We start from the raw sequence: 27,181 nt of genomic DNA, 5'->3' as shown, positions 1-27,181 counted from the left end.
GACTAAGATATGTCAATGTTGGTGGTGTGGCGCTGCAGGGTTCACAGATTCTGATTCGGCAAGGAGTGTTGTGGGAAAAACATCCATGACTAGATATTGCTTTAGCTTGGGATCAGCTATGATCTCATGGTACAACAGGAAGTAGTAATAAAGAGCACTTAGTTCAAAAGAAGAAGAGTACATGGCAACAAGTATGGCGAGCTATGAGGCAGTATGGCTTTGCAAGATGCTTGCAGGACTATTTGATCTACAGAAGGGGCCAACGGTGATTCACTATGATAATCAAATTTGGATCAAGCTCTCTGAGAATTGTGTTTCATGGAAGGTCCAAGCACATCAAGATCAGATATCACTTCATTAGAAACAAGGTTCGGAGAGGTGTTGTGAGACTACAGTACATTTCCACAGAGGAACAGGTTGCAGATATTCTCACTAAGCCTCTAGTAAAAGGGAAGTTTGTTAAGTACTGAAATAAGTTGGGGGTGGTGGAGAAATCCTTCCTTGCTAGGAGTGTTGAAGCTTGTAGTAGCTTTGGAAGGTCTTTTGCATAGCCTTGGTGTCTTAGCATGTGGAAGGTTATTTATTGCCTCTTTAGGTGCTTGCTTCGTGGATTAAGTTATTTATATGTTCATTCCTAAGTCTAACATAAGAAAAGTACAATAATTAAAGTCAAATAATTATTGTGTACAGTTAAGCCATTTTCTAAGGATAAACAATTTAATTATTTAAGTGACTTAGAAATAATCTCAACCATTGATCTCCAAGATCTTCTAGAAGGAAGATTAGGGTTAAGGATTTGGGCTTCATGAAAATTATAAAAGAAGCCTAGCAAAGATGTGAAGACACACAAGAGCTCAAGAAAGTGAGTCACAACGAAAGTGATTTTCTCTAGTGTGAATGGCTCAGTAGACTGAAGCGCAGTGGAGTAGAAGTAAGGGAGAATTGAGGGTGAATCCAGGAGGCTGAGATGTGGAGATTGCAAGGCCGACTAGCTGCAGTGAGGTGCGGTTGTTGGGGAGGAAGAATTACCAAGGCCGAGTTGTTGAGTGCAAAGGCCGAGTTCTGGTGATAAGTGGGGTCGATTTCCTTCAAGCCAAATTACTTCCAAGGCTGATTTCCAAGTGTCGAAATTCCTTGGGCCAAATTCATCCTATGGGGGCCGAGTCATAGGTTCCAATTATTGTATTTTTCCTTTAGCGTTGTGGGTCGAAAACACATATTTTTCAAATTAATAGATGTCGGAGAATTGTTGTGGGTGAATTATTTTTGCAATGTGTGATTGATCTCTCTGATATATATATATACACACACACCAATGATTTTATTTTTCTATAATTCAAAATTTATTTTGCTAAATAAATAAATTGTTGGTAATAAAATTAATTCTCGTGAGAAAATAAATCTGGGCTGGTATTTGGAAATTTAACAGTTGGAATCATTTTCTTCACTCTGAGACCTTAGGGAAGCCTATTTACATTGCTAATGTTTAAACCCTAGATCACGTTGTGCCTAAACTAGGCCTCTTTGGAGGGTGTGAATTGCCTTGTGCTAGCTAAGCCATGTTCTTAAGTTGAGCACCCTTCCTTAAGCCTATCTTGTCACCTTATTCAATTGTACTTAATAGATCCTTTAGGTAACCTACTATAGGGCTGTTGTTGCGCAGATTGACAAGACAACGCTCAGACCGGGGGCTGTCACTCTGATCCCCGATCCCTCTGTTTAAGCCTGTCTCCCACGGCTAAGGGGGGTTAGACCCTGTGAGATAATGAAGACCAACTGCCAAACAGTTGGTTGGGAGACACGAGATACGATATAAAAGCACTCGATGGATTTGATTAGTTAGCAGACCACTGCCTTAAGAGATTGATGTAGAAACGATTACTTGTTAAATGATATAGAAACATGGACCATGAACAACAACCATCTATCATCAGCTAAATCACATGACCAAAACGATATCCAGCAATTGAAAACTTCGAAAAGATGAATGCTTGAAACCACCACGAGAATCGTAAATTATTAACCAGATATCAACTTCGCATCTCGACTGAAAATTCAGCATGAAAAATATAACATGATAGACAACTGAAACTGGATCCGAAAAAAGAAAATTTTCCAAATTTTTTTTTTTTTTGGACTTAAAAAAGCAAAATTCTAAATCTAAACCTAAAACCCTAAAAAAAACTCATTAAAAATATTTTTTATTATCTTTTTTTATATTAAAACTAAAAAATCTAAACTATGAAAATTTAAAACTAAATCTAAAATCTAAAGAAATTTTTTATTTTTTATATTTTAAAACAAAAAATAAAACCAAAATCTAAAAATCTAATTAAGGTCAAATAAAAAATAAAACCTAACCAAAATCGAATTTTTAACCAAGCCTAAAAATTAAAAAAAAAATAAAAAATCATTTTTTATTATTAAACAAAAACCAAAAGAAAAATCTACATTAAAATTTATAAATCTAAAAAATAAAAAAAGTAAAACTAAATCTAAACAATTAACTATACAAACATATACATAAACCTAAATCTAAAAAAAAACTAATAAACAAAATCTAAAGTTAAAATATAAATGAAACTATACAATAAATCTAAACTTAAGAGCCAAAGTTACGTTACCTCACAGGACTGATTATATATCCATATCAAAAAAAAGGGCGATTTACCTGATACGTGACCCGCAGAAATGAACGCGTAGAAATGGAAACGCTACCCTGATCTGAACGTGCAAGTGAAATAGTCCAGACTTACTCGCACTTGAAACAATACAGTCATTACCTGAGGGTTTGCGAATGAGAAGGTAAACAGTAATAGATCATAGCCAACGATGAAGGTACCGTAACCCTTGTTCAGCGAAAATTACCGAATGCGTGGAGAAAATCTCTTAAATCGTTTCAGAACTCGCCTCATTTACCTGGCCCGTTGAATGCGATGATACCTGCGGCTCTGAAATATCGCAATAAACCCCAAACGCAGCTATTCGAAAGAGGAAAAAACGCTTGAATGAAAGCGTAACCCCTAGCTGCCGACGTGACTATGATTTAATGCTGGTGTGAACGTTTTTTAGAAGGATAGGAATACGATTTCAAGATATCATCCGCCCCAATGATGAAAACGCAAGACAAGTTGCAGTGATTGTAGATCGAGTCGAAGCTGGCTTTCAACCTGGAGCTCCCGCTGCTAACGTTTTGATATCTCCACGCAAAAACAGCAACCAATGACAACGCAGGCGTATGTGAAGACAACGGCTGGACGTGAATCATTTCCGTCAAAATATATGCTGCACGCTACAGCTTGGACTTACCCTGCTGCCGGCATGTTAAAAAATTCGATGCCCACACAACCACGTTTCAGGATATCACCTTCTGTTTTTTAATTTTGTCAGCGGTTTTGGAGGAGAGATTATGCCGTGACAGCCTCACTGATCAATTCCATTAACATGATACAGATTTGACTTTCATGATAATAATGCATAAGTGACTGCGTAGTATCGAAAGGCATGCGAGTCCACAGGTTCGCTAGCTTGCTGATCACTGGTTCATGTCATTGTTTCTGGTAACCTGAAAAGGACAAAATCACTGAAAACCCTAATCAAAATCGCATAAAGCAAAGAAATCTAAAACCCTAGATCAGAAAAATTTGAAACCCTAAACAACTGATTAATTTACAAATGTGGCCCCTTAACAGCCAGATTCAGCAGTAAGCACGAGATATTTTAAAGAAACAAAGATTTCAGATTGTCACTGTGAAGAACTTCAGAAAATCTCCCATGCAAATTAGAAAAAATAAACCGAATGATAGACCCAGGATCAAATCCAACTGGGCTCAACACAAAATGCTTGCGGGAGTTGGCTGGTTCAGCCGAGAACTTCCCCGAACGCCCACAAAATTTCCTTCAATGATGTTTTCTGCACAGCTCAAAACAACTGTCAATAAAGAGGGCAAAAATGCTGCTAGATCTCAGGAAGTAATGGAGATACCTGCCATTACTTCAGAAACCCTAACAGCACCCAAACCCCAGCAAGTGAACAAGATACCTGTGCTCACAATACTCTACAAAAAGCTATTATTAACGGCTAAAAATAACATATGCAGAAAATGAAACAATCTCACAGCATTTTAAGAGAGTAACACCAGCAAGATATGGACCCCAAAGTCTTCTTTTATTAACCAGAAACAGATTTACAAGAGAGCTTCTTCAGTATCAGACTCACAGATCCCATGATCTGAAATGACCACCTAAGACCCTATATAAAGGAAATGATCCCAACGGCCAGTTCGAATGATCCATGTAGAAATGATCTCGACCGTTGATGAGGATCAAGACATCTCTTGATCTCATCCGTCGATTTATTCACTTAAAATATTATTATTTTTTAAATTTTAAAATTTTAAAATTTTTTATTATTTTTTATTTATTTCATTTTTAAAATTTTTTAATTTTTTAATTTTTTATTATTTTTTATTAAATTTTTAAATTATTTATTATTTATTATTTTATTTTATTTTTTAAATGGATCATCGAACTAAGCCTTTGGAAACATCACCTAGGACCTAGGACTTAGGACTCACGAGGGGATTTAAAACATTTTCAACCCTCAAGACACATTTCATGATGACTTTTTACAATTTACATCTCAAGGGGACAAACCCACTTAATACAGACCCTCACAAAACACCCAGTTCTGCGACACAACTATAATCTAGCAGATCAACACACTAGGATTCTCCTAAAGTTCTAAGGACAAAATCCATCCCGGCTTTGGGGTCAGGTTTGAAGGAAAACTCTGCCGATCCATGGATCGGTGAGACGAAAAACCTTCCGGGACGTAGATTACCACTAGAAAATTAGGTCCACCTAGGCAATACACATACACGACTCATGTCTGCTAAGATTATTTACAATTCATACATGCAGACTGGGTTTACAATCAAAATGATCAAGCTGCTGATGACTGCAGGATGGCATGGAAACGCTGATCAGGTGCTGCCCCTTCTTGCAAAGAAGGGGGTGTACTGCATGGGTAGTTGACCAGTAGAGGTCAACAAGGGCAATGGGCCAGACCTCATATTGTTGTCCCTTGGCGTAGCTCTTGTCTTGTGAGCCACCATCACAAGACCTGTTAGATTTTGAGGCAAATGTTCCCATATTCCTTTGGATGCTCTCAATTAGCTACGAATACAACCCCCAACGATGAGTTGTATAACTTTTCGGGGGAGCTTATTATTGTCAATTCATTCCTATATACAAAAGATGCACCCTGTATACCAACAGCCATAGACAAATGGCCTTCATAAGGATTTCGCAAGGTGTCATATTTGTTTTCCATGATAGCCTTAAAATAACACACAAATGAATACTAGCAATAGAGTTTGATGATGGCATCAAGTGTAATGGACTATGGTTACAATACATAACCCTCTCAAAGAGTTGTTTTCTTTCTAGTTGTTAACTTCAAGGTGTGAGTGAGATGGATATTATGAAACAACCTATGTGAAGATTTATCAACTCAAATGGCATGTCCAAGCTATTTACAATTGAATTCAAAACTTTATGCAAAAAAGGTTAGTCTCCATGACTGCAAGTTGTCTCATTGATTGATTTCATACAATGATGTAATATAACATGAATTAAAAAGGAAAAAAAAAAAACAGGTGCATTTAAGCAATTAGGTTATTTTACTGAGTTGTTCATCCAATATGAACATAATGCAAAATTCATATCAATAATTTTGGAGTTACAATGGGAAAGAAATGAATGCAACTTTTTGCATAATATGTTAGAGAAAGCAACCAAATGTTGTATGAAGCCAAGGAGTACCAATATTTATACAATGTTTAACAAGAAGAAAAGGAAAATTATAACCTCTATTGAATTTAACACCCAGTCTATGAGCTCAAGTGATTGCAATATACATACTTTATTGTTTCCCCAATTTTCTTAAACTCCACTCTTGGTCCACAAATTGCTATCGCTTTATGCAAACATTCTTCAGTTACCTGGACCACAAAACATGCATACAATCACTGACGTTTCAAATCTATAACATTGAGAAATCAAATCGAACAAAATCATATTATTGTCCATTGATGACTATAATAGGTAACTGGGACTCAGGAGTACAACTTACCAAAATATGTGCTAGGTGGAGTGCAAAAGTCGTCTTCCAGGATTACAAAAGAAAACCTAGATCTAGAAGTACATGAAGAAAAACTCTACTTATATTTGGGAGCCAACTATGAATACAATATCAAAGTAGTAGGTGAATAGACTGTAAGTAAAAGCGAGAATCAATCATTATCATCCTCGGAACCAGGATTAGCAATGTACACCTGTTAACACTCAGTTTTTCCTCAGTCTGTTTCATGATACAGTTCAAGCATGAGACAGATTTTTCTCACAAGCATCTGTTTCTGCTGGTATTGGAGAACCTAGGACACAAAACTGACATTAGTAACCCTTCAGTATGTACAGAAATAGAAAGAGAAGGCAAACAGATAATGCAGTTTCAGCTTGAGAAAAGGAGTACCAAGAACGGCTAAGAGCTATGCATGAAAGCTATCATGAATAGTTGGAGTGCAGTCATGGGTAGGATAAACTGATCATCCTTGCTATGGGAAGGATCTTGGACTATCTGACATTGTGATATGAGTTCTTACCCAGATAAAAGTGGAAGGGGCACCTATGGAAGGCTTCTCAAAAGAGCGAGATCTTTAAAGGAGCCTATTCCACAAAAAGGCCTATATGAAGCTTTAGAGTATGTCTTGCATAAGGGATTGGATGGTGATTTAGGTGAAGCTCGCATGATCTGCAGGCCAATGGACTGTCCTGAAGTGAAGTGTAGCAAATTGTTATTCACCAACGCAAATGCAAATTTTAAACTAGGGAGTTCTGGATCTCTTCCCTTGGATTTAATATTCTCTGGAAAGTGTCAAGCTCTGGATGAGGATACACAGAAGAGGCTCATGCATTTATTGATGTGTTACATATAGGTCAGGGCTTTAATTTTAATGTAGAAAAGAGATTTAACAGAGGAAAAACCAGTCAAGCAGGATTCTCTTGCCAAAGGAGATTAATGCAGTTGTGATAAAGCATGCTTTTAAGGCAGATCATATGATCAGTAGAGCTCAGATCACTTTGATCACAAATGAGAGTTGTTTTGAATCATCGTTGTGCTCACAAACAGACCCCAAATGGTTAAATTTACAAAGCTCATCTACACTTTTAGAAAACAAGGCAAAACGGCAGAGGCTCTGATAGCAGTTGAGAAGATGGAATGTCTAGGTGTGCCTGCAACAGCAAATGATTATTTTGAAATGGCATGCTGCCTTTGCAGTGATGGATGATTGCAAGATGCTTTGCTGCAGGTTCAGAAGTTATGTAAGTGTCCTTTCTGTTAGATTCGGTCTTCATAATTGTATTTGTACTTGTATCAATGTAAATTTTATGAAAGAAAAAAAGAGAAAAATATATTATTATTATAATTTTTACAGATAAGCATGGTCTTCATGCTTCTGGGGTTTCTTGAGTCAATAAGAAATTTTGTCAAGAGCCAAAGTCCCTTTCGAGCATTTTGTAATCAAAAGAAAATATTATTTTTGATCTAGAAAATACTATTTGACTCCAAGACCAAGTCAGCCCTTCCAAAGACAAGTCGGCCTAAAGAGGCCTAATTCGACCACTTGAGAAGGCTATATATAGAAGAGACTTCGACCTCATTTGAACATCACTCACAAGTTCGATCTCCAAGAAAGAGAAGTTGCAGAGACGTGCAATGGTCAAGAAGAAGAAGAAACAAGGCAAGAAGAAGAAGAATCTTTCTGCTTTTGGCATCTTTGGCTCACACATGTGAGATTCTAGGGCATCTTTGCAAGTTGTAGGACCCAAATCCTCTGAAGCTGCAGGGCCAAAAATTTTTTGAAGCTGCAAGGCCGAAAAGTTGTGAAGTTGGGCCGAAATTCTGAAGTCGGGCTAGTTTGAAGACGTTGATCTTGAGAACTTTGAGGAAGATTTCTTTAGAGGGTTGACTTGGTGCTTCAGGAGGTCTTGGTCTTGGTCTCTGGGTCTTGGATGTCTCACTTAGACCTTATTCTATAAGAAGAGAAGAATTCTCCTGGGTTTTCCCCTTGGAGGGGTTTTGCCCTAGCTTGGAGCCCATATCTTGTGTTCTCTTTTGTTCCTGTGATCTTCATGTACTTTATGGTTTTGGTATTTGCATGATGAAGAAGATATAACAAAATAATTAAACACCAACAAATCTCACAAATAATTATCAAGTAAGAGGAATCAAACCCTAAGCCTTGGTAGCACCAGTTGAAGAACCCTCTAGCTTTCAGGAAGTTGTCCAACACCAAGTTTGGGTGGATGCCATGGTAGAAGAGTATAGTTCTATCATGAAGATTGATGTCTAGGAAGTAGTACCTAGACCAGAGGATAGATCAGTTGTAGGATCAAGGTGGATCTACAAGATCAAGTATGTTGCAAATGGCAGTATAGAGAAGTACAAGGCTAGGTTTGTGGCAAAGGGGTACGCACAAAAAGAAGGAATAGACTATGAAGAGACCTTTGCTCCAGTAACCTAATATACCTCTATCAGATCCGTTATATCCCTACCAGCTCAAATGGGATGGTAGATTCGCCAGATGGATGTCAAGACAACATTCTTGAATGGGGAGATAGAAGAAGAGGTGTATATAGAACAACCCGAAGGCTTCGAAACTCATGAAAAGAGAACTCAAGTATGCAAATTGAGGAAAGCCTTGTATGGGCTCAAGCAGTCACGTAGAGCATGGTATGGCTGGATTGATAGTTACTTGTAGCAGTTAGGATTCGTGAAGAGTGATGTTGATCCCAATCTTTACTATTTAATGGTAGAGAATGAGCCACTTATTTTGGTATTATATGTGGATGACTTCTTTTTAACAGAGCCACCTAAACTCATATAGGACTGCAAGAAGAATCCTGAAGCAGAATTCGACATGAAGGATATGGGGTTGATGCATTATTTTCTAGGGTTGGAAGTTTGGCAGAACACTGGGGAGATCTTCCTTCGACAAGGAAGATATGCTACAGAGATTTTGAAGAGATTCAGAATGCAGGATTCTCGACCCATGGCTACTCCCATGATCACCAACTAGAAGAAAATAGATGCATCAGGAGATAAGGAGGTGGACCCCACTTTGTACAGACAGCTCATTGGTTCGCTCATGTATCTGGTCAAATCTAGGCCAGTCATTTGCTTCGCTGCAACACCATTAGTCAGTTCGTGATGGCACTGAAAAGGGTGCGTTGGGCAACAGCTAGGCACATTCTTACATATGAGTGTGGAACAGTCGGATATGGGTTGAAATACTCAGGGGGATGACGTCAAATTAAATGGATTCACAGATACAGATTGGGCAGGTAGTTCAATAGACCGGAAAAGTACCCTGCTTCAGTGTTTTATCAGGAATGATCTCTAGGTGAAACAAGACACAGAAGTCGGTAGCTCTGAGCTCAGCAGAAGCTGAATATATGGCAGCCAGCACAGCTATGTGCGAAGCTATATCGCTTGGAAAACTGCTTGTGAGTTTGTTCATAAAAAGGATGGAAGCGACCAGGGTTTACTGCGATAATTAGAGTTGTACAAACACTCTAAGAATCCAGTATTTCATGATCGATCGAAACATATTGATATCAGATGTCACTTTATCAGAGACTGTGTTAAGCGTGTGGCAATACAGCTGTAGTATGTCCCCACAGGAGATCAGGTGGCAGACGTACTCACATAGGCTCTGAGAAGAGCTAAGTTTATTCAGTTCAGAGAGCAGACGGGTATGGTAGAGAATCTGTTTCAGTAGCAAAAACAGGCAATTTCTCATTTACAGTGGCAAAAAATGAGAAAGAGTTGCAGTACATATGCAGTGTTGGCAATAGCAGGGTCAGCAGCAGTACAAATGCAGCATTTGCGTAGTAGTTGGTGGACACTGATGTCTGACATCAGCAGTGTAGAGGGAGATGTTACAGAACAAGGTGATGCTTCGGCAGGTTGCGTTACTAGAGCACATTCCTCGCTAAGAGGAAGTGTTGATTTCTGGTAGCATCAAATGTGCTCTAAGTCTCAAATTTGCAGGGAGGCTTATACACATGTATTCCACAATACCTAGAAATCGTTTTGGGAAATTCCACACAGAGACAGTTTTATTAAAATAATTAATTATTTTTAATCGGTCCCTAAGTCTAAACTTGTGAAATTAAAATAATTAATGGATATTAATCTAAACTGTGGGTGTAACTTCTAGAAGAAGACGAAGATCGAGTCCAAATGATATGAGCCATTGATTAGAATATAATCGGGGCCGTTGGTTCTCAACTGGAGGATTATAAGAAGGACATCGATGGGCATTTGGAAACGACACCAGAGGCAAATACTCAATTACCCGAGTAAGATCGATTTTCTAACTGGTTGAAGTTCGGCAACAAAAAATCGAATCTGAGGGAGAGTTGCAGGTGAGAAGGAGAGAGAGGGTATCAGCATTAGTCGGGAATGGAGGAGCAGAAGACGTAGAACATAGGGAGGTCAGCGCAAAGACGGTGACGCAGAGGAGGGACAACGCAAATGCAATGTGACACTGGGACTGCACAGTGCCCACGCAGTGAGACACAGAGGGGGAAGGAGGTCCTCTCTTGAATTAGAAATTTGTTGAGAAGTTTCTGTAAAATTTCTCATAGAGAATCCTCTTCTATTCTATTAGTTGTATCTTGTACATGAGATTTTTGCTTAAGAATAATAAATAAACCCTCATCTGCTGCACCGGTTTTCCCACAATGTGTTTTTCCGTGGACAATTGTCCAAAAATAATTATGTCATCGTGGTTATACTTGTGCTAGTATTTTTCTTTGCATTCACTTTCCGCAGTATTTTAATTGTGAAGGCTGCAGTAGAATTTATTTCGATATTTGTTGTAGAAACACTGTGAATAACTTATTTCTGAGTTAATAAGTAGAAGAAATAATATTAATCATTACAATTGGATTTCTATTTAGAAACTTTCACAAGTATTGGATACTATAGTAATTTACTATGACAATAAGAGTGAGATTCGACTTGCTGAAAATCTTGTGTTCCATGACAACTCCAAACACAATGAGATCAAATATCACTATATCCGGGATATGGTGCAAAGAGGAGCAGTAAGACTTCATCATATATCAATTGATGACCAGATCGTTGACATTCTTACCAAGCCTTTGCCAAAAGGAAAGTTCTTGGTTTTTAGAGAGAAGCTTGGACTGACAAATGTGACCTTTCCTAGAGAGGGTGGTCATGGATGATAAGCCTTAGATGACTGAGATCCTTGTCATGTGTTGATAAGTGGATCCCCCAAAGAAGTGATGAGCCTTGGATGAGCGAGATCCTTGTCATGTGTTGAAAAGTGGATCCCCCAAGCAAGGATGAGCCTTGGATGAGCGAGATCCTTGCCATTTGTTGACAAGTGGATCCTCCCAAGTAGTGATGAGCCTTGCATGAGCGAGATCCTTCTCATGTGTTGACAAGTGGATCCCCCCAAGTTGTGATGAGCCTTGGATGAGCGAGATCCTTGTCTTACAAGTGGATCCCCCGAGCAATGATGAGTTGTGGATGTGCGAGATCCTTGCCATGTGTTAACAAGTGGATTCCCCCCAAGTGTGTATAGGGTGATGGATGTATCTCCCCTATGATGATTCTTCTTCATTATATTGTAACATCATTGTTCCATAGAAGAGATAGTAAAGATCCTTGTATCATAAAGAAATTCCTCCCTAGCTGAGAGGAAGTTTTGAAAATTGACAGCTATGGGATGAATTTCCTTGAATAAAATTGCATTTCCGACCTTTCTAAAGTGACTTTCTAAAAATAGAAAGTCATGTCTATCTTTGCAACCATGACTTTCCAAAAATAGTAAATCGCTTTCCATCAATTCGTAATCATATATATACGATGAAAATCACTTAACTTGTCCATAATTAATATCAGTTGTTTAATTTTTAACTTAGTCATCAATATTATTAGTATTATTACTATTATCCTCTTTATGATATTATTATATTATTATAAAAAAGAAATTCAAATCTCTCAATCATGAGACTTAATCATGTCATATGTAACTCCCCTCAATTAAGCATATGTTACTCTCGCTCTATCCCTTAATGGATTCATTCCTCTCTCTCTTTAATGCTCTTACGCACCTCTTGCACTCTCTTACACAATTTAATGACTCGTCATAAAAAGATTCCTCTTACACCTCTTTAATGCATAAGTTACACTCCTCTCCTTTATGGCATAAGTTACACTCCTATTTTGGCATATGTAACTCCTCCTCAAGGCATAGGAGTTACTCCCTCACGAATTCGACCTCCTTGCACTTCCTATATATGTGTGCCTCTCATCCTCACTTGATACACTTACTTATGCTTGTGAGAGGAAAATTCGAACTTGAGAAAGAGAGAGTTGGAGAGTCTAGAGGAAGATTGAGAGAGAGAGAGAGAAAGAGTCTTGAAGAGCAAGAGCAGATCTTGGAGAGCCAAAGTAATTCAGTGTTTGCATCAGCTACGGTTGTTAGAGATCTTCTTCAGATTTGGGTGAACTTCTTCATTCTCTCAGTGTACTTTGTATCTCTACTGAACAATTGATTTCTAACAGAAGAACAATCTGGTTGGGTTTTACCCTTGTGGGTTTTTCCCTAGTCATTGACCTCAATTCTGTATGTCTAATTGAGTTCTTGGTTGTCTTCCCTTGTGCATATGGTTTATATCGTTTATGTTCTATCTACAATTACTTAACTTATTTTGCAACATAAAGAAGATATGGATTTAAGTGATTGTAACAGCATAGAGCATCAAAATTTCAGCAATAAGACCACTTTCACCACACCTTGGGTTACTTTTGAATATCTCATAATGCCTTTCGGGTTAACAAATGTAGGGCCTACTTTTTCAGAAGGCCATGGATTATGCTTTCAAGGAATTAATTGCCCAAATCATTGAGATTTATCACGATGACCTCACTATTTTCTCTGAGGATGGTAAAGCACATATCAATCATCTAAGGCAGGTTTTTGATAAATGTCGTGAATTTGGCATATCATTAAGCCCGGACAAGTCTGTTTTTGGGGTGACCAAAGGGAAATTCTTGGGATATATCATTTCCAAAGATGGCATCAAGATTGATCCAGAAAGAGTTGAGGCTATTCAGCAATTTCCATTAAGTTATAATCTTAAGTCCCTTCAGTTTTTCCTCAGTAAGACAAATTTTCTCAGTAGATTCATTCCAAACTATGCTAAGATTGCTAAGCTTATACAACGCCTCTTAAACAAATATGCATAATTTATTTGGAAGGAAGGGGTTAAAATGGGATTTCAGGATATCAAGTATGCCATTGTCAAAGCCCCTGTCTTGGTTAACCCGGATTATTCAAAAGACTTTATGATATTTTCATTTGCTTCTAAAGATACTATTGCTCGTGCTATGTTACAAAAGAACAAGGATGGGCATGAACAACCAATTGCCTTCATGAGTAGGTCATTGCAAAACTCAGAATTAAAGTATAACATCATGGAAAAGCAAGCTTATGCATTGGTCAAATCTCTTAAGCATTTCAGGACATATGTGGGTTATTCAAAAATTATTGCATTTGTTCCACACTCAGCTATCAAATATATCTTAACTCAAACTGATTGCTTGGGAACTCGTGCCAGATGGGTAACTAAGATTCAAGAATATGATCTTGAAATTAGACCAACCAAGCTTGTCAAAGGTCAAGGATTAGCTCAAATGTTGACAGAAAGTAATGAGAAAACCTTAGAGATGGTTTGCCAGAATGAGGTTGTTGAGCCTTCTATATCTCCCAAGCTTCAAAAGCTGGAAGGGATCGAATGGTATAATGACATCATCTATTATTTGACAAACTTGACTTGCCTTGATCACTTGGTAGCCCATAAAAGGAGGGCTCTCGGATTAAAGGCATCTAAATTTGTATCTTAAAGGATGGCCTTGGATGGAGAAATATGGATGGGATAATACTCAGATGCATTGGTAAGGATGAAGCTAAAAAGCTCATCACTGAATTTCATGCAAGATTCTGTGGAGGGCACTTTGCAGCAAAAACCACTACCCACAAGATTCTGTGTGCAAGATATTACTGGCCCACCATTTTTTCAGATGTGCACAAATTTGTCAGAAGTTGTCAGGAGTGTCAGCTTTTCACAGGGAAGCAGAAATTAGCAACCTTGCCTCTCCAACCTGTTATAGCAGAAGCCCCTTTTCAGCAATGGGGCTTAGATTTCATTGGAAAATTTAACCAAAATTCTAGCAATGGTTATTCTTGGATTTTGACAGCAACTAATTACTTCACAAAATGGGTTGAGGCCATTCCAACAAAGCATGCTACTAAGAAAGTTGTCATGGACTTCACTGAAAATCATATCAATACCCGACTTGGTGTTCGAGCCAAGATTATGACTAACAACACCAAAGCCTTCAACTCTTCTGAACTTTCTTCCTTCTGCTTCAAGTATGGCATTATTCTATCACATTCTTCAAATTATTATCCCCAAGGAAATGGTCTTGCTGAGTCGAGCAATAAAAATTTAATCACCATCATTAAGAATATTGTGGGGGATAATATGTGAACTTGGGACAGTAAGATCAAGTATGCATTATGGGCCGATAGAATCACAAAGAAGAGGGCTACTGGAAAAATTCATTTTCAGTTTATTTATGGTTTGGAAGTAACTTTGCCTGTTCATCTGAAGCTTCCCGCTTATCAACTCCCTCAACATTTTACAAAGGACAAAGACGCAATTCAGAAAAGAATAGATCAAATAATGGAACTTAATGAAGCTCGTAGGAACACTTTTGATAACATATGCCAGAGCCAAGCCAAAACAAAGGAAGGATTCAACAAATCTTCACGGAACAAATCTTTACAGGTTGGTGATATGGTACTATTATGGGATCGCAGAAATGAGAAGCCCGGCAACCATGTAAATTTCAACAGTCTATGGCTTGGACCATATGTTATCAAAGGGATTGTTGGAGCCAATTCTTTCTCTCTCAACATGGACTTCATTGAAAATCATATCAATACCCGACTTGGTGTTCCAACCAAGATTACGACTGAAAATGCCAAAGCCTTCAACTCTTCCGAACTTTCTTCCTTCTGCTTCAAGTATGGCATTATTCTATCGCATTCTTCAAACTATTATCCCCAAGGAAATGGTCTCGCTAAGTCGAGCAATAAAAATTTAATCACCATCTTTAAGAAGATTGTGGGGGATAATACGCGATCTTGGGACAATAAGATCAAGTATGCATTATGGGCTAACAAAATCACAAAGAAGAGGGCTACTAGAAAAAGACCTTTTGAGCTTGTTTATGGTTTGGGAGATACTTTCCCTGTTCATATAAAGCTTCTCGCTTATCAACTCCTTCAACATTTTACAGAGGACAAAAACGCAATTCAAAAAAGAATAGATCAAATAATGGAATTTGATGAAGCCCGTAGGAACACTTTTGATAACATATGCCAGAGCCAGGCCAAAACAAACAAAGGATTAGACAAATATTCACGGAAAAGATATTTACAAGTTGGTGATATGGTACTATTATGGGATTGCAAAAATGACAAGCCCGACAACCATGTAAAGTTCAACAGTCTGTGGCTTGGACCATATGTTATCAGAGGGATCGTTGGAGCCAATTCTTTTTGTCTCAACACTTTGGAAGACAATCTTGCAGACCTACCAACAAATGAGAAGATGCTGAAACTATACTATAGAGATGACATCTGATGCCATAGGGCATCATTTTGTATGGTATCTCTAACCCTACTCCCTTTTATTTCATGTCATTAGATAGTTTATTTTGCACATTTATATTATGTTTTTTATATTTCAGTTTATTAGAGTAGATTTTTGTTGAGAATTCAATGCTATAGAATTAGGGTTAGATTTCTCTTTCATGATAATTACTTGTGAATTATGTTGCCTTCTTTTACTTATTTTTTATAGTATCTTTCATCAAGAAATTACCAAATTATGTGAGTATGAAGATCACAAAAACACAAGACACAAGATGTAGGCACTCTGCCAAGGCAAAACTCCTATCTAGCGGAAAACCCAGTCAAAATTGCTTCCTTCAACAGTTTTCTTGAGACTCTTCAACCTAGACATAGACCTCCTCCAACCACCAATTCAGCGTCCTCTTCCAGCAACTTCGACCCAGAATTTTGACCCTGAAGCAGCAACACTTCGACTGTTGGCATTATGATGGATGTGTTGTACTTGATGGCAACCCACTCGTAGAAGAACAACTCACTTATATATAACTAGATGAATCTACAAAAGAGATATCAGATGTGACAGAATACATGGGATGCAGGACAGCTCAAAGGAATCAGATGACAGTTCTCAGTATGACAAGTTAGCTTTGCCATCAAGTCCAAAGGGGGAGATTGTTGGCATTATGATACAAGTGTTGTCCTTGATGGAAACTCACACAGATGACAGATCATAGTGCAACAGGTCAGTAGCAAAGAGTTGATGATCAGACTACAAAGAATGAAGAAAGAAGAGTATATACGCAGGTTCATTATATACCAAGTCCTATACATATGCAGGTTATACGCAGGTTCACTATGTACCAAGTCCCATATATACGCAGGTTCGTTATATACCAAGTAGGGTATACATGCAGGTTCACTACATACAAAGGCGCGTAAACACGCGGGATTGCTGATCAAAAGTTGCGTATGCGTATGCACGCACTTTCATGCACGAAAAAGCGCGTACATGTGGAAAGCTTATTTTTGGGTCCGTGGTATTTAAACCTATGGTTTTGGTCCTTGGTATTGCGTCCGAAGTGTTGAACCCAGGTATTGGGTCCCTAGTATTGGTTCTCAATGGTTTTGAACCATGGTATTGAGTAAGGCCTAAGACTATAAAAGGAGAAGAAGATTATTAGGCAAATGCATTGAGAAAGTCTTGAATATCTGATGAAGTATGAGATCCAGTATGCAGGTTATGGGTTCATGATGCATTGCTTGATCTAAGCTAAGGAGGAATCTCAACGGTTGATGGAGAACAAGATCTAAGGATGGATTAGGATCTTAAGGCTTGGAATGTTTATCATTATATGGTTTGATTATGGATAGACTAGATCTAAATTATTGACGCATGTTTTATTGTATGAATGTTATGATCTGGGTATGACTGATGTTTGAAACAGCCACAAAGTTATGAGTAAATATTTGCAAATCTGTACGCGGGTTGGCTTTGGTGAAAGCACGTATGTACGCGGGTTTGGTTCTTCATAGTAGTGTATACATTATGAGATATGATAATTGAAGTTGTAGTTGGATCTAGTTATTGTTGCAGAGTTCTGTTGTTTGTTCTGTGTTCTGGTGACTGTGTTGTTGATAGGGTTTCAGTGTCTCAGTATTGGGTGATTCAGAGATTGATGATGCAGGTGTAGTTGATGGGTGTATTGCTGTGATAATTAATTTTGTGCTTCAATGTTGTTGATGGGTCCAGTATGAAAATTGGATGAAATGTGGCCTTCAGATTATGATGATGTGTTCCATGAGTATCCAATCTGAAAATTTATGAAACGTGGTACCTAGAGGAAGAAAGAGAAGGTTGTAGCCTTCTATAGGTCGGCACCTACATACTAGTACATCAGCTAGTACAAAAGCTAAGGGGGTGGTAGCTCCCTTCCAGTAGCAGCTGGAAAACGAGTGAAGGTTGGAGCATTCAATAGGCCGGCACCTACGTACTAGTAAATGGATAGGCTAGTACAAGAGCTAAATGGGTTGTAGCTCCCTTCCAGGAGAGTCTGGAGAACGAGAAAAGGTTGTAGCTTTCTGCAGGTAGAAGCCTATGTACTGGTATAAGACTGCACCAGTACAGAATTATTGTAAAAGGAATTTTCTTATTAAAAAGAAGATTGAGACGACTTGCAGCAGGTGGTTTTCACCCACATTGGGTTTCCACCTTACATCACGGTGTTCATGTGTGCTTCTTGTGTGTGATGATCTGTTCTATTTTACTGCCCCTGTTTACTGTTCATATGGTTAATAATGTTCTGATGCACTCATTAAGTATCAACTAATTGAATCATAAGTTTATTGGATATACGTTTGTTGCATTACACACAGTTGCGTATACACGCGGTTTGCCTTAACTGAAGTAGCGTATATGAATCTTAATATGGAAATGAAAAAGTTATATTGATTTGATCATCATTTTGTATAGTATCTCTAACCCTACTCCCTTTTATTTCATGCCATTAGATAGTTTATTTTGCGTATTTATATTATGGTTTTTATATTTCAATTTATTAGAGTAGATTTTTGTTGAGAATTCAATGCTATAGAATTAGGGTTAGATTTCTCTTTCATGATAATTACTTGTGAATTATGCTGGCTTCTTTTACTTATTTTTTATATTATCTTTCATCAAGAAATTACCAAATTATGTGAGTATGAAGATCACAAAAACACAAGACACAAGATGTAGGCACTCTACCAAGGCAAAACCCCTATCTAGCAGAAAACCCAGTCAAAATTGCTTCCTTCAACAGTTTTCTTGAGACTCTTCAACCTAGACATAGACCTCCTCCAACCACCAATTCATCGTCCTCTTCCAGTGACTTCGACCCAGAATTTCGACCCTGAAGCAGCAACACTTCGACCCAGCAGATGGTAGAAACAACTTCGACTAGACAAGGAAAACTTTGATCTCCCAAAGGAATCCAAACGAGAGAGGGAGAGAGCCCAGAACTTCAATTTTCTCTTTTCCTTCCTCTTTCACCAACTTCGCACTTCTTTCAGCCTCCTTTCCTTCTTCACACTTTTCCAGCTCTTTCTTCTGGATATCGAACTTATGAGTGAGTGAGATAGTGCTCCAAATGAATTTGATCTCCTTGTATATATAGGCATGAGGTGAGGTTAAATTGCCATGTTTGAGGCCGACTTGATCTCCTTGAGGCCTACTTGGCGTGGAGGTGTCAAATACCTAATTTGACTCAATAATAAATCTTTCTAATGACTCATAATATATCCCACAAGTCCTCAATGGGCACTTTGACCTAAAACATGATGACCCAAGCATGAAACCCAGGCTTTAATAAGTCCTTGTGATAATAATAAAAAATTATTTTCCATTCTTTTGATAAATACATTACATAATGACTCAAATACATTTATGAAGACCGAACTTAGTTACATTTTTCAACACTCCCTCTTAACCAGGGAGGTATTCATAATAACATATACAAGTACAAGGAAGATCTCAAACCATATGAACTATGAAGAGTTTAGGCACCATAATGCCATGGACTAGATTCCTGACCAGGGAAATCTATCCAAGGTCCTCCAACAGTTTAAGCCACTCACGATGCCATGAACTAGATTCTTGACCACGGCAATTTATCTGAGTGGGACTAAGATGGACTAAAGCTATCAGTGTTAATTTTAGGTATGTTTTAAGCTTAGAGCATTTTATTTCAATTTTCACAGTTAGCTCCATATCTTTTCCAGATTAGCAATCACATCAGCATTAAAGTAAACTGCAGATAGAACATAAAAATAAATCGCAGAAGACAAGCCAAGACAAGAGGACACAAGATGTGGCACTAGCCAGGGACAAACCCCAATGTGGGGAAACCCTTGATCAATTCTTCTTATATGTTCTTCAATAGTTTAGCAGAGAGAGAGAGAGAGAGATAGTATGTTTACAACAGAAGTCAACACTTTGACTTATCTAAATAAGAGCATAGATCATCTCTAAGAAGATGATACATGAGATCAGTTGAAGACATGTTGCTTCAATTGATTCTCCAAGGTGACTCCTTCACCTATCGTTGTGCTGCATTTCCTCATCATGCTGCACCTCACCACACTGCACCATGCTGCACCCATCATCACTACGTCACATCTCATCACACTTCATTAATCATGATTGTACCCATCACTGCATTATGTGCCATTGTTACACCATGTTGCCATCCTGACCTATGCGTTGGCTACACCTTGCTTGCTTGTTGTCCCTTGCATGCTTGTTGTCCTTAGCATGCTTGTTGTTGCATGCTAGTTGTCCCTTGCATGCTAGTTGTAACATTGCATGCTTGGTGTATTTGCTGCTATGTACCATACAACTGTCCCAATCTTAGTTAGCTGTAACATTGCATGCTCGATGTATTTCCTGCTAAGTACCATACAATTGTCCCAATGTTAGTTAGCTATCCCTTGCATGCTTGTTGTCCTTAGCATGCTTGTTGTTGCATGCTAGTTGTCCCTTGCATGCTAGCTGTAACATTGCATGCTTGGTGTATTTGTTGCTAAGTACCATACAATTGTCCCAATGTTAGTTAGCTATCCTTTGCATGCTGCTCTCCTTTGGAGACAGATGCTCCGGCTATTTCGGCAGTTCTGGCAGTTTCGACCGTTCCCGACAGTTCTGGCTGCTCCCAGCAATTCCAGCCGTCCCAGTTGTTCCCGACAATTCCGGCAGTTCCGGCTATTCCAGCAGTTCCGGCTTTTCTATCTTTTCCGGCTTTTACGGCAGTTCCGTCTTTTCTGGCAGTTCCTGTTTTTCCGACAGTTCCGGCTTTTCCAACTTTTCCGACAACTTCGGCTTTTTCGGCATTTCCCACTTTTTCGGCATTTCCGGCTTTTCCAGCAGTTCCAGCAGTTCCGGCATTTCTGACAGTTTCGACAGTTCTGGCTTTTCCGGCAGTTCCGGTTGTTCCTGACAGTTCCGGCTATTCCCGACAGTTCCGGCTATTCCCGACAATTCCAGCAATTCTGACAGTTTCGGCTTCTGCCCTCTGGATTAGGGTAGCATTATCCCTTAGGATCTCCCCTCCTACTAAAACCCAAAGACAAGCAGAGAGAAGAAGAGATCCCAAGTGTGTTGAAATGACTTGAAGGCCACCTCTATTTATACTAAAACGTTGAGCACATGTGGGGTTTATTTGGTTGCTGGTCGACCTTGACAAATTGTCCCATAACACAAATAAATTCATATCTCCATGAATACTTATCGGAATCGGATGATCTTCAGATCAATCCTACACCTCTCGATGAGAGGTATCTAAGAAAAATATCAGCTTCCATTAATAGGATGACCCACATGGAGTTTGGCCCTAGTTGCCAATTTTAACACTCCCTCTCAACTAGGGATAACTCCATTTGCTAATCCATATGTCCAACTATACTATCTCTACCATCAGTGCCATAAACTGCTCTTCTCTGCTGAACCATGAAGAAGAAGAATTGATTGAGAATGTCTCATACCATTCTCTACTGACCCGATGTCAGTTTCATCTGAAGAGAGTGTGTCACATCACTCTTACTGACCCAAAGTCAGTTTTATTGATCCCAGATCAATATCACAAGAGAATGTCTCAAACCACTCATACTGATCCCAGATCAATTTCATTGATCCCAAATCAATGTCACAAGAGAGTGTCTCAAACCACTCATACTGATCCCAGATCAGATTCATTGATCCCAGATCAATGTAGGTCATCCTAGCATAGGGAGTACGGTAGATATAGCAATGCGTCCATCGATAGTACTACTATGGTCCCTATCCTAATTTCCCTACTCATTGATCAGATGAGAGGTACTTCCCATGAGTCCCACATTGCATGGGTAGCATGCCTTGACAGGAGAACTAATCATCATGTCCACAGGAGAACGAATCATCCTGTTAGTGGATGCCACGGAGAACTAGTCATCTTGGCCCACAGGAGAACTAATCATCTTGTTCCACAGTCACCACGGAAAACAAATCATCTTGTCCCACAGGAGAACTAATCATCCTGTTCCATAATCGCGACAGAGAACAAATCATCCTGGCCCACAAGAGAACTAATCATCCTATTCCACAGGTGCCACGGGAGAACTAATCACCCCAACCCACATGAGAACTAATCATCCTATTCCACAGTTGCCACGGGAGAACTAATCATCCTGGCCCACAGAAGAACTAATCATCCTGTTCATAGCGCAATACAAGGGGAGGGCGAGTCGCCCTGTGCTCGTATGTGGCTCCAATAAGTACCCCAAGCCCCCCAGAGCTCCCAGAGCTCAATGCATGCAACATGCAGGACCCTTATAAGAAGGTCTCTCAACGACTCCAAGTCGTTCGGGAAAGTCACAGATTTGACCTTTCCCCGGGGTTATGACAAAATGTCTGCAACCTGTACATCAATCTCAATGCGATGGAGCCTCCTCACTCATCGACTTACCATATTGCAAATAAAGCAGTATCTGATGTCTATCTGCTGGAGCAATCATCGAATACAGGATTCCTCAATAATCGAATCCACCCTCTTGTTGTCACAGAGAATCACAGTGGTATTCGCCATGTGTACAAACAGCTCACTTAAGAGCTTCTGCAACCATGCAGCTTCACACGAGATCATACTCGTAGCTATGTATTCGGTCTCAGCAGTGCTTATAGCAACCGACTTCTGCTTCCTGCTCATCCATGATATCGAAGCAGAATCCAAAGAGAACCAGCACTGAGAAGTGCTCTAGTGATCCTCCACACTGCTTGCCCAGTCAGCATTCGAATAATCATGCAGTTTCATATTTCCGGCAATGTATCTCAATCCATGAGAGATTGTGCCTCGAAGATATCTCAGAAGATTCTTGGCACCAATTCAGTGAGGCTCAACCAAATATGAGCTTACCATGCTAACTGCAAAACATATGTCCGGACAGAAGTTCACCAAGAACATCAACGCGAATGAGTTTATGAAACTCAAAGGCATTTCCCAAATCTGGCCTAACATCACTACCACACAACTTCTGAAAGTTAAGATCCTCGAGATAGTCACAGGCTTGCAGTTTATCATTCCACATCTGGAATCCAACTCCCTCTTACTTCTGCAAATGAGAGGGTCTGCACTCGTCAAAAATAGGTCATCCTTATAAGGTGTCGGTATGAGAGGTCTATGATCCACAACCTTCGGGTAATGGTTTGGATTGGTTTCACTCCTAGTGAATCTCAACTTCATCAGACAGCTATCAATCCTCTCATACAACGCCCGAGGTGTTTTGCTTCAAGCCATAGAGGGCTTTCTTCCACCTGTATACATGAGATTCCCGATCATGAATCTCAAACTCGTCGGGTTGTTCCAAAACCTGTGGACCTGTTGCATGAGGGGAATCGTCCCCTTATAAGATTTTCCTTCGGTACATATCAGACATGTACCTTCATGCTCTACTTGAATTCAAACATCCCTATCACCATTTGACTCCCATCAGGTAGGGCCCCATAGGTAGACCTCCGGTATTAGAGATGCGATATGTCAATTGACATGATCCCTAATGGACCATCCTGCAACTTGATACAAATTTCCAACCCTGAACCCATGAGAAAAAGCATCTTTGAAAATTCTATTTTCAAACACGTACCTTTCCATTGATGAGTGCCACCTCGTAACCTTTGACTTCCATTAGTGAAATGGACAACAGGTTCTTCTTGCGATTAGGTACATAAAAGAGATTCTGTAATGAATCGAGTTACCAATTGAGGGGTAACATTCCCTACACCCTTTCTAGGATAGGTGGCATCGGCTCCAAGTATAATCCCATGATTGTTTCCATCTCTACCAAATTAGAGAGTGCACCCTTCTATCCAACGAAGGGCCTTGAAGCACTACAATCAGTAAGCCAGATTCCCAAAGAATCTTAAGGAGAGGGCCAATACAAGACAACGCTTCTTTATCTTATGAGAAACAACATTTGATTCTTCATACCTGGGGTTCCTCGCTTTCTATGAAGAGTCGGCCATTTCCTTGATGACCTGCATTACCTGTCATTCCTTTGATCATTGAAGATGTCCTTGGAATGATTGTTACCATCATCAAGTGATGTGTCCCTGCCATTCGAACACTCCTTCACATAATGCCCAAACTAGTTATCTGCCTTTCCTTCCACCCTAAGATCTGGTCTTCCAATGAAGCGATCTTTAGGTAGGCCATATTCCGTTGTGCCATTCTGATAATATTATCTGCTTCGACTTCACCCTTAGTGAATTTGAAGAGGGATGAGGAACCCACTGATCCTTTTGTCCTTCCCAACTGTATTCGGTGATTGCTCTTCCACTCTTGCTTGGGCATTGTCTTCACCTCAGCTCTGATACCATGTTAATTTTAGGTATGTTCTATGATTAGAGCAATTTATTTCAATTTTCACAGTTAGCTCCATATCTTTTCCAGATTATCAATCACATCAGCATTAAAGCAAATTGCAGATAGAACATAAACATAAATCGCAAAAGACAAGCCAAGACAAGAGGACACAAGATGTGGCGCTAGCCAGGCACAAACCCCAATGTGGGGAACCCTTGATCAATTCTTCTTATATGTTCTTCAATAGCTCAACAGAGAGAGAGAGAAATAGTACGTTTACAATAGAACTCAACACTTTGACTTATCTAGATAAGGGCATAGATCATCTCTAAAAAGATGACACATGCAATCAATTGAAGAGATGCTGCTTCAACTGATTCTCCAAGGTGACTCCTTCGCCTATCGTTGTGCTACATTTCGTCATCATGCTGCACCTCACCTCGCTACACCATGCTGCACCCATCATCACTATGTTGCATCTCATTACGCTTCATTAATCATGACTGTACCCATCATTGTACTGCATTATGTGCCATTGTTGCACCATGTTGCCATCCTGACCTGTGTGTTGGCTGCACCTTGCTTGCTTGTTGTCCCTTGCTTGCTTGTTGTCCCTAGCATGCTTGTTGTCCTTAGCATGCTTGTTGTTGCATGCTAGTTGTCCCTTGCATGCTAGTTGTAACATTGCATGCTTGGTGTATTTGCTGCTAAGTACCATACAACTGTCTCAATGTTAGTTAGCTATCCCTTGTGTGTTGCTCTCCTTCGGAGACAAATGCTCCGACTGTTTCGGCAGCTCTCGACAATTCTGACAGTTCCGGTTGTTCCCGGCAGTTTCGACAGTTCTAGTTGTTCCCGGCAATTCCAGCAGTCCCGACAGTTCCAGCATTTCCAGCAGTTCCAGCTTTTTCGGCTTTTTCGGCAGTTCCGGCTTTTCCGGCAGTTCCGGTTGTTCCCGGCAATTCCGAATATTCCCGACAGTTCCGACAATTCCGGCAATTCGAGTAGTTCCGGCAGTTCCGGCTTCTGCCCTCTGGATTAGGGTAGTGTTATCCCTTAAGATCTCTCCTCCTACTAAAACCCAAAGACAAGTAGAGAGAGGAAGAGATCCCTAGTGTGTTGAAATGAGTTGAAGGCCACCTATATTTACGCTAAAACATTGAGCACATGTGGGGTTTATTTGGTTGTTGGCCAACCTTGACAAATTGTCCCATAACACAAATAAATTCATATCTCCATGAATACTTATCGGAATCGAATGATTTTTAGATCAATCCTACACCTCTCGATGAGAGGTATCCAAGAAAAATATCAGCTTCCCTTAATAAGATGACCCACATGGAGTTTGGCCATAGTTCACAATTTTAACAATTAGCCAATCTAAGTACCATCAGGCTTACTTGCTAACCATCAATCCAGGGATCCAAGTGTGTATCCGAGGTCAGAGCTCCATGAGCAATGCCACCCTCCCTACTTCAGGATCTAGACATCAACACATAGTGTCGACCAGATGTCCTCCCAGGGAATGTGTCTCACACACAATGCCTCAACAAATCTCTTCCAAACTTTTATCATCATTAACAAGATCAGCAATATCAACTAAACGAAGCATGCTTCTAAGATATTCAAACTTCTTATTAGGAAGAGACTTTGTTAGTACTTCGTCCTAACATGAAACACAAGATCTCTAGACATCTGGAAGTAACTTTGATTATCACAGTGTATCAAAGTAGGATCCAGAGGCTTCTCGAACAAATCTGTTAGAAGCTTCCTCAACCATACAACCTCCTTTCCTACTTCACATGTAGCCAGGTACTCTGCTTCTACACTACTCAAAGCAACGGGATATTTCTTTCTACGCGTCCATGAGATCATGGCAGATCCCAAACTAAAGCAACCACCTGTAGTGCTTCTTCCATCGGTCTCACTGCCAACCCAATTAGAATTTGTGAAGTCAATCAACTTTACTTCCTTACTATTGTACTTTAGGCAGTGATGTATTGTGCCAAAAAGATATCTCAATATATGCTTGGCAGCTATGCAGTGATCATGACAAGGCTCCAACTGAAAATGAGTAAGAATGTTCACTGTAAAGCATATATCTGACCTAGTATTTACCAGATACTTCAGAGAACCCACCAACTGATGATAGCAAGTAGGATCCACGAGACTTGAGTCAGAGCTCCTCAACTTCTTGAGATTAGTGATCATAGGAGTAGTCATGGGCTTGGAATCCATCATCCCAAATTTCTGCAACAACTTGATGACATACTTTCCTTGCCCCAAATATATCTCTCTAAGATTTTTCCATACTCCTAGACCTAGGTAATAGTGCATCATTCCTAGATCCTTCATCTTAAATTCAGCTGCCAGCATCTTCTTGCATTCTTGTATCCTTCATTCCACACTTGTAATGAATAGATCATTCACATATAGTAGAATAATGACTGGCTCATTATCCACAACCTTGATGTAGAGATTTGGATCAACAAAACTCTTCACGAACCCAATTCTTAGAAGGTATGCATCCATTCTTGCATACCATGCCCTAGGAGCTTGCTTCAAACCAAGTCAGGGCTTCCTAAGTCTACAAACATCAGTATCTTTGCTATTTACTTCAAAACCTTCGGGTTGCTCAATGTATACTTCCTCATCGATGGTCTCATTCAGAGATGTTGTGTTCACATCCATTTGATGGATATTCCATCCCATTGTAACAGCCAATGAAACCAAAGATCTAATGGTAGTATACCTTGCAGTGGATTCAAAGGTTTCTTCATAATCTATGCCTTCCTTTTGAGAGAAACCCCTTGCAACAAATCTAGCTTTGTATTTGTCTATACTTCCATCAACAACATGTTTTTCACGATGTCTTATGATCACCCATGCTTAGTGTTAGACCGTAAAATCAACAGAAAAATAAAATATGCAAAATTTAATTTAAATGCATATAATCTACCATGAGAAATATCATATGAGATTAGTTTTAATGCAAAAACAACTTGTGAT

At 39.4% G+C, this 27,181-nt stretch overlaps 1 protein-coding gene across 1 annotated transcript in view; it reads right to left on the bottom strand.

Moving 5' to 3' along the window:
* The window catches only part of MAP1D (methionine aminopeptidase 1D), a 494,905-nt gene that overhangs the window by 186,647 nt on the left and 281,077 nt on the right, over positions 1-27,181 (bottom strand). Inside the window, exon 7 of the mRNA XM_089372168.1 lies at positions 5,926-6,005. Within this exon, the coding sequence (XP_089228294.1) occupies positions 5,926-6,005 (80 nt within the window). The remainder of the gene's footprint in view (positions 1-5,925; positions 6,006-27,181) is intronic.

Source organism: Pinus tabuliformis, chromosome 8 (assembly GCF_031772625.1).
Source record: "Pinus tabuliformis cultivar Carrire ecotype Pingquan chromosome 8, CPIR1, whole genome shotgun sequence".
NCBI classification, from domain to species: domain Eukaryota; kingdom Viridiplantae; phylum Streptophyta; class Pinopsida; order Pinales; family Pinaceae; genus Pinus; species Pinus tabuliformis.
The sequence above is the reverse complement of the archived record's forward strand: the minus strand, read 5'-3'. Positions and strand labels throughout refer to the sequence as shown.